The sequence below is a fragment of the Erigeron canadensis genome, chromosome 9 (genome assembly GCF_010389155.1).
Source record: "Erigeron canadensis isolate Cc75 chromosome 9, C_canadensis_v1, whole genome shotgun sequence".
NCBI lineage: Eukaryota > Viridiplantae > Streptophyta > Magnoliopsida > Asterales > Asteraceae > Erigeron > Erigeron canadensis.
In genome coordinates this window covers 33,094,480-33,110,492 of record NC_057769.1, presented here as the reverse complement: position 1 = coordinate 33,110,492, position 16,013 = coordinate 33,094,480, and the positions used below count along the sequence as shown (strand labels likewise).

At 33.7% G+C, this 16,013-nt stretch overlaps 1 protein-coding gene across 1 annotated transcript; it reads left to right on the top strand.

Annotated features, from left to right (window-relative positions):
- The first annotated feature begins 7,168 nt into the window (after window positions 1-7,168).
- LOC122583613 (F-box protein At4g00893-like) lies at window positions 7,169-8,284 on the top strand. Its single transcript, XM_043755998.1, has one exon. It carries the CDS (start codon window positions 7,169-7,171, stop codon window positions 8,282-8,284), a length of 1,116 nt encoding a protein of 371 aa, XP_043611933.1.
- The last annotated feature ends 7,729 nt before the right edge of the window (window positions 8,285-16,013 follow it).

Below are 16,013 nucleotides of genomic sequence, written 5' to 3'. Positions count from 1 at the left end.
TGTGACCGAATTGTCACGTTGCAAAAGTTAGTGAAGAAAGTCAGTAATCTCGTAGGATTAATCGCAAAAGAATATTTGATGGTTGAATCTTAACACTGATTTAAAAGGAACACCTACCTGGATCAGCTCACATGCCAATCATCGGGTCTAAATATTACTTGCTTTTGTTGAACGACTCAAAAGGTAGACAAGATGAACTCCCGTTATACTTGAAACTTTAACTGTTCAAAACATAATTATTGCTCTCGCACTTAATTTCTACTCTAAACAGTTAAGCATTAAATACTTGAGTTGATTTTATGATTTAATCTTTTGAAAGCTTTCTCCCGAACTGCTTATTCGCCTAATCAGATCCCTCTATAATAAGCGTTTACACACTCAAAATGAATTTAATTGTTTAAAATCTTTATCGTTGATTTCTCCCGAACTCCAACGATTTTAGGTTAATTATAAAACCGATTAACCATTTCATAAATCAATTGACAATGACATAGATTTCTCCCGAACTTCTAATTACAATTATCAATCAATTAATATAAAAGTTGAAAACAATATTTAAATCCAAATAAATGTGGTTCTTCGATTAAACATGAAAATCTTGTCCAACGATTGCAAGTAACATTCAAAACGACCCTATGACATGTTTACTCCCCAAGCGGGTGTTAAGGGATTTAGCTACTCATAATGAAAAGATAAAAACAAACAATAATATATGAAAACATATTGTACCGAATGTTGAAATCGTTTGAGAATGATAAACAATAGCTAAATAAATCTCCAATCGTGATCTTGATCTTCAAAGGTATAAGAACGGATGAAAAGTCTCCTTTTTGATCCTTAAAAACGGCTGGAAAAGATGGAATAGGGTTTTGGAATGATTAAGCAAGCTATTTATATGTTTCTAAAAACTTTGCCCAGATTCGGACCTAGTTGCCCCGCAACTAGGTCTAGCTTCATGTTGACTTGTTGAAGTCCAATCATTTAAAGCTGAAGGTGTTGCGGGGCAACTACATAAGTTGCGGGGCAACGATTCTCCTCTGTTTTCGAGTTGCGGGGCAACTCCCATTTTTCAGCTTTGACTTTCGTTGACTTTCTGCTATCTTCATCCAAACACTCCAGGAATCATCCGTTAGCACTTATTTCACCTCAATAATGTCGTTTTCTCCAGATTTACGCTTAAACACCTGTCAGTAGCCTGAAACACTAACAAATACCATAAACGCACCAAATGTATACAAAAACAAATTATAAATCATGCTAAAACAACTATATTCATTGTGGGAAATGGGTCTAAAATACGACATATCAAATCCCCCCACACTTAAGCTTTGTTTGTCCTCAAGTAAATCCAAGCTGAAAACAAATCAAACCCTTGGTACATTAAGGAACCACATTTCAGTAATCAAAAAGAAGCTCAACCATAATCAAGAATGAGAATAGATGGTTAGACAGTTTTAATCTTAAATGAAAACCGGAATGTTTGACAATACTTGACTGATATACAAGCCTTAATAACACGACTAAGCACAAATGAAACTAATAAGTGATATCTCGCCTATCCTACTCCAACTAACTTACTTTTGGGGTCGAATATTTGAATAACCACTCAATGGCCAAGTCGTGATGCATAATCTTTTAACCATAGGCTTGTACTAGGTTCGTTCCTTCATCGCCAAGGCGCTAGCGCCCTATAACGTCTATCAGAAGAGGACTTTAAGGGTTTTAACATTAGGCTAAACATGGTGTTTAAACAGGATAAGGAAATTTGGGGTGAACAATTAGTGTTAACAAAGATCTAACACAACAATTAACAAATTTTTCACATATAGTCTAGTCCAAACAATCCCATGTCATTAGTTGTCAACGGTCCAAAACCCCGAAAAGTTCTCCATCAAACAACTTATCCAACCAAACCTAACCAATATTGGCTTAAACAAACTTGTCAACTTAAAACATTTTAATCAGATATATCAATTCAAGAACACTTTGTTGGTTACAACAATACACCAACTTACATAAAATGATTTAACAAAAAGGAGAAATACCAACTGACAGCCCAAGCTCTTTTTTCTTCTTTTTTTTCTATATTTTTTTTTCTTTTTCTGTTTTTCAAATCTTTTATTCTTTTTATTCATTTTTTTTTGTGAGCTACTTTTACTCTGACTAATTGGTATTCTCTTACATAATGAAGAAACAGTGACAAATCATTACAAAATATTGCTAAGATGAACAATCTAGACTTTATCCACAAACCATGACGAAATCAAACTACCCCCATAAAATGAGAATATCCCGACCCGACATAATAGGGCAAAACCCAAACCATCCAATCTAGCAAAGGCAACCAATGACACACCAGGACGTCGACTATCGGTATGGCTAGGAAAAGTGTATATTTGGTGAATTTAATACAAAGAACGGGCTAATGACAACATGTTTTCTATTGTTTCTTGCACTAAAAGTGAGTACAACATAAGGGTTTTAAACGGGTGGTTCACTAACCAGTGTAGTTAGCTACTGAGCACATTACAAAACATGCACATAACATATTTTTACGAAACAAAGGGTGAAACATACAAAGAACAAAGGTTTGATCCTAAATTTGCCTCTTCCTCATCTAGAAAACCACGGAACGATCAACCAGGACAAGTTCTAGAATCAACGCTATCACCGGCATACTTATAGCAAATGGAATAACTCGGGGATGAAAAATTAACCTCAAACTTGCACATCATAGTTCAGAGCTCTAAAAGAGACCCTTACTTCCGGATAAATCCAAAAGCCTAAGAGAGGGACAAATTTACAAGGCTAATAGTTCCAAAACCGATCACCTATCATAACTAGTAATGAATTAATAATCTCACAATTTGGTGTTTTGGTGCTATAAGCATGCTAGCAATGTTATTAATCCAGAAGGGATGCCACGTTAATCAGTCAAAACATATTCCACATATTCGAAGGGAAATTATGTGTGTAGGAAAGTTAATGACATGCAAAAGATGTTCTGGAAAACCAAGAGTATTAATCTTTAGCATATTGGGAAGTATTTGCCAATAAGGTGGGCATGAGAGTTTTCTTTAGCATTTAGCTGGTTTCTTCAAGAATGGTAGTGGGACTTCCACCGTCAGTCATGCCCTCAGATTGACTATGTTGGTGATGTGGTCGATCTCTACCGATAATGAAGATGCAATTTCGCTAAGTCTAATCACCACTGTTGTTCATAAATAAATCTTTCTTCCTAATTCCACATATACACAATTTATTTGTTAAACAGATTTTGTTAATTAGTCCATGTATAATGGGACTATAAATACCAAAAAAATAAATTAAATTAAATATATTTATAGTTATTTCATATTATCATGCATTTGTATCTATATCGATATATGAATATATATAAATTGTTATATAATTCTTTTTTATTTTCTGGATTCGGTAGGTCATGTTATTCTGTACTTTATTTATTATCAGATATATTATAATGTGTGTGTGCATATTATATTTTTAATTAGTTGAAAATCATTAATAAAGAAAGTGTTTAGGTTGCTTAATCGTTGGAAGGAATGTGAGTGGATCATTGATGATATAAAATAACTTATTAATGAAAACTGATGATCATGGTAGTTTTGAGATGCTTTCAGTTGTACATCCTAAGGTTTGCATATTTGATGGAGTCTATAAATAGGCCAACGCACCAAATCTTTCACCACCACGACCTTGCAATTTTTATAGCATCTTACTTTTGAAAAAACTAACCTCATCAATGAGAAAGGTAACAAAATCTGAGGGAAGCATAGTGAAACCGTGTTTTTGGACGACCATCTCCTGTTAGTAGACAAACTAAACATATACTCGGTATAATTTAATTCTTAAACAAAACCAAACAATTCTATCATGAAAATAACTTTCCTTCATCCCCGCCGTCCAACGGACGGGTTTTAAGTCTTCGCTAATCTAAATGACCCGTTTCATCAAAACCTCAAATTAATTACTTGTATGAACCCCAACTTAATTATATAGAATAAAAATTATACCTTTAAACAATAACAATTAGAATGTAAGAATTACAAATCTCCTTCTTTCCTGTAATTTTTGACATATACACACACATACATGATATTAACTATTTCCCATAATTCTTTTTCTAATTCATTTTTGTCTCAACATTTCAATAATACAGATAATATGTATATATATATATTATAAATAAATCGAAATAAATTATATATAATTATTATAAATAATTGTATATCCGTTACAAAATTTTTATATCTTTTTCATCAATTATAAATAAATTATATCCTTTTTTTATATTCATTACAAATTTTATAAATAATATATAAATTTATTATAAATAAATTGAAATAAATTTTTTTTGTTTAATATTACTTTTAGTTAGTAGTTATTATTCATCATACCACATTGACATCTAATTGGACAGTCGATGAAACCCTTTACACACAAATTTTAATATTGTCTACCTTGTTGCTGAAAACATGATCATAGATAAAGCGTATTGTGTACGTTAAAGATATATGTGGTTATGTTACATGTATCCTCTTTAATGAAGGAATGAGTCTGTTGAGTTGAGTTAATCGGGTCATTCACAAGTAACGGGTCGCAGATCCAACATATAAGTCGTATTTTCAGTATGACTATATTGGTTAAACATATGAGTCTATTATGTTACTCGTATTGCACTACACCCACTAGTCCACTTACTTGAAAAAGCCTGGCCATGAAATGCTTTCTCCACATCCAATAAAAACCATCTTTGACATAACCTAGCAACCACCACTCACTCTCTCTGTTTCTGTTTCAATAAATTAAAAACTCAAACTTAGATATCTTCTTTTTTTCTCAAGATATTTCAAGTTGCACTTTCTCTATGTTTATATAAAACAATAATACGGTGATCTGCAACCAATTGGTTGTTATCCGAGCTAACAGTGGTCATCTTCTTAAGGAACCCACCACCGCCTGCACCATCAACATCATCACACGCCACCACATAATACCAGATCTGGCTACAATCGATCGGATCTTCAACGATTTTTACAACCTTGGTTAAACCACACATACACCCAAACTGCGGTGGTTGGTGGTGGTTGTAGATATATGTTTTGTAATTTGTATAAAGAAACAAGGAAAATATGTAAACTTTGTATAGATGGAAAGTAACACATTCCTTAATTTAATTCTTCGGTTCACTATAAATAATACCCTTATTAATTTGTTATTATATGTATAATTATATAAAGGGTTTTTACATTAATTATAATTATCGATACGTTCAAATCGGACGAGGAGTCGGCGGTGAATATTGAGGTATGAATTCGATCTTTATACTTTACATGTGATATACATGTGTGTGTATGTGTATTCATCACTCAGTAATTGTTATTGTTAGAAGTTAAGGATTACCTGATGGTTTGTGTTAAAAATCAAGTCTTTTTCTAACTGATTAAGGTTAATCAATTTCAAGTTTTTTTTGTAGATATTCTGGTAAAAATCAAGTACTTTTTGGTTAAAACTCGAACCCTTTTTAGACGGCTAGTGGTGGTGTACACATGGTTTGCATGAAAATCGAATCGAAGCTTTAGTTTATTTGGCCAAAATTTGATCTTTTTTTATAGATTTTTTTTTGTTAACAATCTAGTCTTAATTAGATTATTTGGGTAAAAAACAACTGATTAGTTGGGTAAAATTTGGTTGTTTAAATTGCACTAATGCTGTAAATTATCTTTTATGGAAAGGGTTATTACATTGAAAACAGAAAGTCAATAACTTTATGTAGCTCTTTCTAATTGTCCACCCTTAATTTTGACATGTGTTAGCGCTGACTTTATAACTTACCGTGTTAGTTTTGTGTATCGTTTCACTTATCATTATTTGACTTTCAAGCCATAGCCATAAGAAGATGTTGGGGATGATAATGACCGACCCGCAACAAAAGCATGGTTCAGTAAGTTGTGACCAATGGAATGGTGAAGACGACTTTGGTGACCAGATTTTCTATAACCTTCACAACCCATTGTCTAAATATCGCAATCAAATCCCCGAGCTGGCTGGGAGTCGTACCCGAGGGTTTTTTCATGGCTGGGTGATCCTCTCCAGCAATAATAACTGGTCTCTTTGGAACCCATCCACTTCCAGGTTCATACATCTACCTCCTTTGCATATATCGAAGCATGGAGATTCTTGCGATAATCTCATCAGACAATGTTGTTTGACATCCTCTCCCGATGACCGAGGTTCGGTTCTTCTCTTAACAAGAACCGACAAACCTACATTTGTTTTTTGTCGGCTAGACTGTAAAAGAAAGAAGTTAAGATGGACTGAAATGTCATATGCTAAACAACTCAAGAGAATAACCGGTGACGGTCGTTTATTGCATAGCCTAGCTTGTTGCAATGGTAAAGTATATGCCTTAAATACCGATGGTGATCTGTTTGAAGCTGTCATTATCATTGACGTTGTGGCTAAGGATAAAGAAGTTGTGATACAACTGTTGCCATTTGGGGCAACTCCTGTTGAATGCATAAATTACCATTCCGAGGACACATGTGAGAAACATTTTCTTAAAGGATCATCTACAATGCTATTCTGCATTGTCGTAGGTTTTGCTGAGTATGCGGAGAAAACAATACGTGCAGTAACTGTGTTTGAAATCAATGCCGCTAACACAGAGAGGGCAGAGATACTTAGCCTTGGTAATAAAGAGTGGGACATGACTGATGTGCCCGAATTGAACGGCGATCAAGTGAATAAATTGATGTTAACATTGGATATGTGGAAGAAAATTTCAGATCTCAATGACGCCATCTTTTTTCTGGATCTTGCTCGTGATCAGTCGGTATTTTACCTCCCTGAAATTGCTTCGGAGTTAGGGGGTTACATACATATCCGTGGTCAAACGGGCACAACTATATACTCATACAACATGAAAGATAAAACACTCTCCCGATCTTATATGCCTTCTCCACTGCTGTCAACAAGCCATGTCTCATTGTGCGAAGAAAAAGGGTATTAAAATCACTTCTAATTTTAATTGATCTGTGTTTATTTATCATTTAAAAATGTTTTCTTCTAATACCAAATTTTTTATAGGCTAAAAGGTGATTGTGCTGATTATAAACAAGAAGAAAAGGACAAAGACGATGAGATCATGATAAGGTCAGTTACGGAGGATGAGGTTGAATCTAATGAATCACACTTGCTCAACATTCCTTTTGATTTGTTGGGGATGCTTATGAAGCATTGTGTTGGAGTGGAATACTTGAGGTTCCGTGCTACATGCAAGCTATGCCATTCAGCAGCACCTTTGACACGTGGGAGGAAGAAATCTGGATTAACGAGATTGCAGAATAATTATTCATTAGTTTCACCATGGTTAATGGAGGTAGACGAAGAAGAGGCGTTGTTCATTTTTACAGATCCATTGCTGGGCGACAAGTACTTTATGTATTGCTTACCGGAAGTTATATTCCAAAGGAGGATATATTGTTCCAGGTTTGGTTGGTTGTTGTTTGAATATTATTCAGACGATAATACGCTGGTGTTCTATAATCCTTTCACAAATGATATCCACGAGCTTCCACCTATTCGCCCTGATTTTTGGCTTGTTGACAGCTTCTCCTTCTCTGCACCACCTACCTCCCCCGATTGTATGGTGGTTGGTTTTTTAAGAAACCATCATGATTGGTGTGTACACGTCCATTTTGTTTCTGGGGAATTTTTGTGGCATAGGCTTAACCTGAGCCTCGGTGGTGATGACATACATTGCTACCGTTTTCCAACATTTTTTGGCAGAGATCTTTATGCCTTGCTCGAGGATAAGCTTCATGTTTTCAAAGATTTGGGCGTAGACAATTATTCTTGGGAGCAAGATGTAGCCAAAGCCCCAACAAGTTGTTCCACGTCATGGACCAAACATTTCCTCACGAGACATGATCAACATCTTTTACTAGTTATGGTGTCTGAAGAATCTGCTAAGGTATTTAAGCTCGATGTAAGTACGAAAACGTGGGGGGAAATGGATGGTTTAGGGCGGCTCATGATTTATATTTGTGACGACACATGCCTGTGTACCGAAGCCGAAACACCAGAAATGGGAAACAAGATCTACTTTCCAGAACTACATTCCAAGAATGGGAGGATAGTGTTTTATTCGCTCGAAACATGCACATATGGCACCTTTAATCGCAAAACTGTTGAAGAAACTCGAACAATGGTGCGTTACCTCGACAGAGCTCATACTTGGATTGAACCAAGTTGGTCCTAACGGACCTTATTAGTCAGAGTAATTGTCATTGTGTTTTTACTTTATGATTTTGCATCATTTATGTCTCTGTAACAAAAACCTGAACTTAGATTTTACAGCCATGCTTATGTGGTGTATTATGCATCATCTTTGTGTCCATTGTCTGAACTTATGTTTTACAGCCATGTTTATGTGGTGTATTATGCATTCACCTTTGTGTCCATTGTTTTCACTCTTCCTGATTACTTTGTTTTTAGTTTCACGCTAAATAGTAACCAATTTAGTTAAATCATTGTTCTTGTTCTTGATTGAGCAATGTTGGTGACTTCAGTATTATCTACCGCTTAGTGTCATTGTGAGTTACTTGAAATCAAATGTTTCAAGTTAAGCTGTATTATGAGTTAGGATAGTATGGAAGATCATGAGATGAAGGGAAGCGTTATTATAAGGATCTTAAACATCAACAGCCTACTACTTGCAGGTAATAGGGCTAATCTTTTATTTTATCAAATTTTTTTTTTTTTTAATTTTAATGTGTGTATGTATATTAGGCAGGTTAGATACATGCAATGTATGAAATCAAAGGTAAGCATGTTAATATCTTGTTGAGTTGCTTTAAAAATGTTAATCTCCCTTATAGAAACTGTAATAGACACATCGTCATCTATGGACAAAATCACGGGAGAAGCTTAGCATTGCGCATGGGAAAATGGATATCAAGAAGTGCTGCAGTCAGGCACCCAGAACTTGAGAAAATGGGTGTAGTGAAAGATTTGAATTGTATGGATATTGAGCCTTTTTTTATTTTATTTTAGGAGTGAAATCTTGAGGAATCTCAAAGATTGGGTATTGTTGTTGAGAAATCCACATGGCCCCTCCTAAACATATTTTATATGTTACTAGACGTCAAGGTTGTAAATATCGCTTTTTGGTATTGTCTCGGTCGACCACCGATAAACGATATATCGGTGATATATCGGTCGAGATAACTGAGATTTACAACCATGCTAGACGTAGAACCCGTGTGAAAACATGGGTTAACGATAGAAAATTTATTAAATAAGTTTTGTTAAATGAAAAGTATATGATCGATCACTATAATTAATCGTAACCAAATATACATTATCTCACTATTGTATATATAGAATTATTATATAAGTTTCTATGCATACCATTATAATAAAAGATTAAGAGGAATAAAAAAATCCCAAAAAAATTTATATGTCCACTCATACACAAGTGAGTACCTTATTAGTTCCTATAAGCACTTCACAAAACTTGAATTGACACATTCTCCTCTCCAAAACCATTAAAAAAAAAAAAAAGTCATCTTTTATTTGCATTAGGATGTCATCTTCTTCAGGTTGTATCCTTAAACTTCGTTTCTATATATAAAAAAAAAATTGAATTATTAGACTATACTTTCAAGTCTAATAATTAAATGTTAAACACACAAAGCATACATTCTACCTTTTCTTTGAAGCTCTCACGAGGGGCATGAACCCCCCACTCGAGATCTCTACTAACACATCACTCCCTTTAAGGCATGCATTTGTTGCTTGAATAGCATTCTGACTCCATGATCAGCAGTTCCATATGTAACAGTCTAAGTATAACACTTAAGGATCCTCTTTTTTGACATATATAAAAACTCAATACACCAAGGGGCAACATTTTCATCTCCATTCCACTGTAATTAACCTACCTGCAAAGATGCAAACTTTGATATTTTACTCTCTTTTTTTTGACTTGATTCATGGTTTCAAGCAACAAATATAATATCATTTTGTCGAAGCACTTACTTTTGATGGGGTCATCATACCAGGTATATAAATAGCAATACATCAGTAGCTTGATCCAAAATACCATGCAAACAACTTACTTTTTGTATCACAAAGAAGATCCTTAAAAGGCTAACCAAAAGTATGAATAGCTTCTACTGTAAGTAGCACATTAACCAAATCACTAATTGATTCTTATATGTCTCGTAGACTTCAACACATACGAATTATTTAGCATAAGATATAGTATTTAAACACCGCTATAAAACTTTACCAAATGCATTCCAATGGCCAATGGGAGGTTTGTGACTCAGCACCAACAACTTGAGTTGTAAAAGAAGAATGAGCTCAAATTTACTCTTGACAGCAGGAATTTGAAAAAACCAAACCATCATAGAAAATGTCAAGATATAAAAGCATTCATGAACAATAACCTTTGGTAAGGAACTCACTTACTCACTATCCAACGACCTTGCTTTAGTAAACTTATGGGACAGTTCCAACAGACCTTGAATGCGTTATTATCTCTTCTAGAAGTAACCAAATAGCCTGCATCTTTAGCCAAATAAGCTTTTATTATCTCTTCTAAATATTTAACAAAAATGATAGTAGAATAATAAACATATCTTAGAGTCCTAAAAGTATCTTTAGTAGTCTCAACCATGTAACCTGCATCAAATTGCGCAATGGGCTTACAACTACCTAAGGATCAGGAAAAAAAAAAAAAGAACGGCATTTAAATTGTTCTAAAAGAGTTGGAACATTTTTCGGGTTCAAGGCCCAATCACCAAGCCCGCTCCTCACGTTACTTATGGATGAGTCAAATAAAAAAAGGAGCTTAAAAATAGTAAATATATACTCCAGTAGACTTATCCATTAAGAGTTACGACTTCATAGATATTCAAAGTCATCTCCATTCAAAATCGGGAAAAAAGCACTCTTCTTGATCACTTTTTAACAGCTTTCAAGCTACCTGACGCCTCATTGTCTGTCGATGATGAAAGCTTACTTGCAGCCTTCATTTCATCATGTCTTGACTCGATTATATCAATATTCGATTCACCATGTTACAGAACTCCCTGCATATGGAACATTCATCAGGCATCATTGACATATAAATGCTCCATTACTTTAGTCATTATCATTTCATGAGAACAATGAAAAGATTGATAGGTTAAGTAATAATCAGTTTATGTATTATGCAATCCACCTTCACAACACGTACATACTTTGCTTGATCTATGAGGTTGATCCTTTGTATCACAAAACGACAATAGCCATTTACCATATCGTACAGATCCAACATGTTCTGGTCCTTGATAAACCTGTCACAACATCTATATATGCAGTTAAAACTTGTTGCTGATATAGTGAGTACTTTTTTCACGTTTAAAACAATGATTGCTTATTACAACAACAATGCTAGTGAGTCAATCCCATTCATTGAAGCTTATGATCATTTTTAATGCGTAATGTAAGACTTTACATAATGTAGCTTATGATCATTTTTTGAGTTAATCCTAATAGCTCATCATTTACTTATAACTTATGATCATTTATAACTTTTAAATTTCCCAAAACACATTTGGTGAAGGTTACTTTGAAAAACATAAATAATAGGGTGTATTATATGTAAATTCATTGATATAGAGCCCCCTTTGGGAGAGATTTAACTATTTCGAGTTTCTATGACCCTGGACTCGGGCCTCATGAATTACTCTGCCAAAGACCAGACACCATGACTACTATATATATATATATTGTATAATGTAGTTTTAGTGCATTTACCTTATGATACCTTGCTGAACCAAAAGAGTGCTTCGGTTACTTCCCGAGTCTAGACATGCCTGTGAGTCAAAAAATGTCTCCTTCTTAGTTATGGTTAAAATTACTACAATCCAGCCATAAAAATGAAATGGCAGTTGGAAGATTTATATTTAACTAGTGCTTAGACCCCGTGCGATGCACGGACAACCCTAAATAATTTTTCTTAAACTTTATTTTAAGATTGTATCAATATAACTAAGTTGGACATAATAAAAATATTCTTATGAGTTGATTAATTTAAAGAAGAAGAATGCTAGATATACCTTGAGATTTATTAATGATACACAAGGGCTTAAAACACGTACATTGCACGCCGGAGAGAAATTATAAAATGGATTGCCCGTAGTAGGCGTATATAAGAAGGATTATGTTGGTTAACTGGATGTGATAGGTATTATGAATTTTCCCCCACTTTGATATATAGACCCACGTGGATGCGCTATAACCTTAAATAATTTATTTAACACCAGTTCAAGCATGCATGTAGTGAAGTAAATGTACTCCTATTACAACTAATGACCATTTTAAAAAAAATTAATGACTTAAAATGCATAGAAAAGTCTTATTTAGCACTAAAATAAACCAAATATACCTCATAATTTTCATCACAAATTTGATAGGCTGTTCTTTGTATAAGATTTGAAATTTGTTGATCATTCATTTTAACTCCAATAGTACCAGTGACATCTACAATCCTAACTTGCACATTAAACCTACCAAAAAAAAAAAACAGAGATACAATTTTCCCACACAACTTAATGATTATAGAGTTTTAATATGAAATATAAATATATATCTAGGGTCGATGAGAACTCCATCCTTGTTACATGAACAACAAATCCACATTTTGTTGTCCCTTAAAGCATCAATAATGTCGACTGCATCCATGTAGAGATCGGTCAACTTAACTTCTTGAGAACAGTTCACACATGCCATTGAATACCATAACTGGTCGGTTGGAATAAAACCGATTGTTGCAACAACAACCACTTTATCAAACTGTCAAAATGAAAATGTTTATACATTAGAATGTTAAAAAGCTAGTTATAAATTCGAAAGAAAGTTATGTTAAAAAGTAATCTAATCAAAAAAGAAAAATTCACAAACAATGAATACTTACATGATCGTCCATCCTGATCATCTCAATACTACCTATGTTATTAACATCTCCATATAGAGGTTGCTTCCATAGCCGCAAATTCTAACCGTTATCGTACATGCTTATTATTTGGACGCAAATTTCTAATTGAAACATGGTTTAGTGAAGCTATGCTAAAATTGATCTGTTATGTGTTTACGTTTTGAAATGCCTTAAAACTGAATGGAAGTGGCCTTATATAGACATAGACATGCAAGGAAGTAACCGCCACAAGCAATACACAAATGGTTACATATTCAAATTTTCGAAAATTTGAACTTCTTGAAAGCATAAATAATCCGTTTTCGAAAATTTGAACTTCTTATAAAGGTAACTAATCCGTAGACCTTCCAAGGAGCAATATTGTAATGATTTTTGGGCTTTCTTGCATTTTTAAGCATGCCACATAGGCAATAACTAACAAGTTTTGAAGTGAGATTTATATAATGTAGGGATTCCATGTGAAAATCAGAAACATAATGATCAAAATTAGTTATGCTTTATACGCAGATACAACACACACAGTCACACACACACACACACATATATATATATAAGAACAACAAACATACCTCATATCTTGAATAAAAATCACAAGCTGTAGATAGTTCTTTCAATTCGTGTTCCTGTAGAAATTAATGAACCAGAAAAATCAAGTATATAGATTTATGTTAACCGAGATTGTATAAATATATAGATCTGGTTATATAAATATATAGTTCTAGATATATATATATATATATATATATATATATATATATATATATATATATATATATATATATATATATATAGGGGTGAGTTATTTTGAGAACCACTAAAAAATAAAGATTACATATATAAAAAGAAAAGAAAACGAAAGAGAGAGAAAGAGAAATAAAGATTATTTTGATGGGTTAAGATTTTGAATTCATAGTCTGTAATTTTGTAGAAGAGAAAAAGAAAGAAAACTTGTGTGACTTTACTTAAAAATTAAAAATCCCGCTCATTTTTTTCCCAGTTTATCCCACCCATTCTCCTTGTTCTCTTCTCTCTCTTCTATTACTGCAAACAGGTGACATAGTACACATCCAATCACATACACTACACACATACATATATTCATACACATATATTATAAGCACAAAGTACATAGCTATCCAATCTAATTACCCCACAAATTATTCTTGGATACTATATACACACATTACACAATAGATTAATATTTATTAACATATATATACGGATTTTTATACTAAAAAACATAGTGACATTAACAATTGTGTGTAGAATGTCACTTAACAGAAGTAAGCTTATTACAAGGATAAAGATTCCTTAAAGTTAAAGTTGTTTCAACTAACCATTGATTTTAATCCAATGGTTAAAGTTGCTTCAACTTTTCTATAAAGTTGAAGCAACTTTAACCATTGGATTAAAATCAATGGTTGAGATTGAAACTTGAATTTTTAATATCAACCATTGTTTTAATCCAACTCTTTTCAACCATTGATTTTAATCCAATGGTTCAAGTTGCTTCAACTTTACCTATAAAGTTGGTTCAAGTTGCTTCAGCTTTAATCTCAACCATTCTACATTTACAACATAACTATCTACTTGGCTAGAACGAAGTCGCAGTTTGTTGTTTTGATATTAGTTCCTAGTCAAAGCCAAAACTTTCCATGAAAATATAGTAATGTTTCATATGTTTGCAAGTTTTTGTACCGTACGAGTATATATTGTGAGTGATGGATCGAGTTTTTGGTTTACTATCAACCGCTCGGTTTTTTTTGCGTCCTTACTGGTATAGTTATGATAGCATGGTGTCAAGGATTGACTCATATGTTAAACCAATCAGTTGGTTTCTGTTTGTAAAGCGACTTTAGTTAAGACAACTCGGGGTGAAACTGTTCAAATCTCATCAATCATAAGTGTACTCTAAATAGGATTACAAACAAGGTAGATATTGATATCAAGAACTCTACTGAACCACACAAAACTGGTGTTTTGATTTGATTTTTTCGGTTCAATGACCTGGAGAATGTCCCTCTGTTCACCAATCACCACCTAATCGATAAAATCCTTCTTTACATCGGCCACATCCCGTAGTCAGTTATAATCTATGATGCTTATATTAATTCGTGTTTTTCTCTGATGAATGTCTTTCTTAATTATTGAACCCCGCATAAAACGGATGATAGTAAATCTATCATAAATGAGTTGTGATGTCATGTGGAAAGCATTTAGAACTCTCACTCAAAGAAAAAGTACACAAATACCCTCAATGAATTATTGGTAACTAATAAATGAAAACAACATTTTCATATCCAGCCTTGTAAAATTTGCCCAATATTCAATTTACTAGTAAAATTTCTACCTATGTATTAGTTTATATGTAGTTCGTTCGTGTCATTCACGAAACATAAACGAATGAAAATGAATAGAGATTAATGTTTAGATATCGATAAGAGCAACCGGATTTTACTACTAGTGGTCTTTTGGGCGGTGGGTGTTTCCCGGGACGTAAAGTTAAGTGGACTAGATACTTCGTGTGTCTGGGCTGGATTAGTGTGCACCTTTAGCCATTGGGGCGTTGCGTACAACGTACCCAGCAATCGACATTGTCTAAGTTGACCTTTTAAAAAAAACTTTTAAGGAATGAACACAAACAAAATTAAGCTTGTATTCATTTTGGTTTTAAGAAGAGTTACGAGGATAAGAATCTTCTAAGTTCATTGAACTTTATAGGTAAAGTTAAAGAGATCTCAACCATTAGATTAAAATTAAAGGTCAAGATTCAAACTTGATTTTTGAGGGGTATATTTATAAAAAACGACATCGGGGTCACTTGGGCTGATGCCAATGATGGGCCTAATTTGAACATTGGGCCACAAACAAACAACAAGACTGCATGGATGCTCGATTGGTCGAATTTAAATGACCTGGCACGTGACCATTGCTTTAAGGCTCTCATGACCGATGGATTTGTATTCTTGCAGAGAATAAGAATGTTTGTAACGGGATAAGG

Coding starts and splice junctions, on each gene's coding strand:
- LOC122583613 (XM_043755998.1), top strand. CDS start 7,169: ATGATAAGGTCAGTTACGGAGGATGAGGTTGAATCTAATGAATCACAC.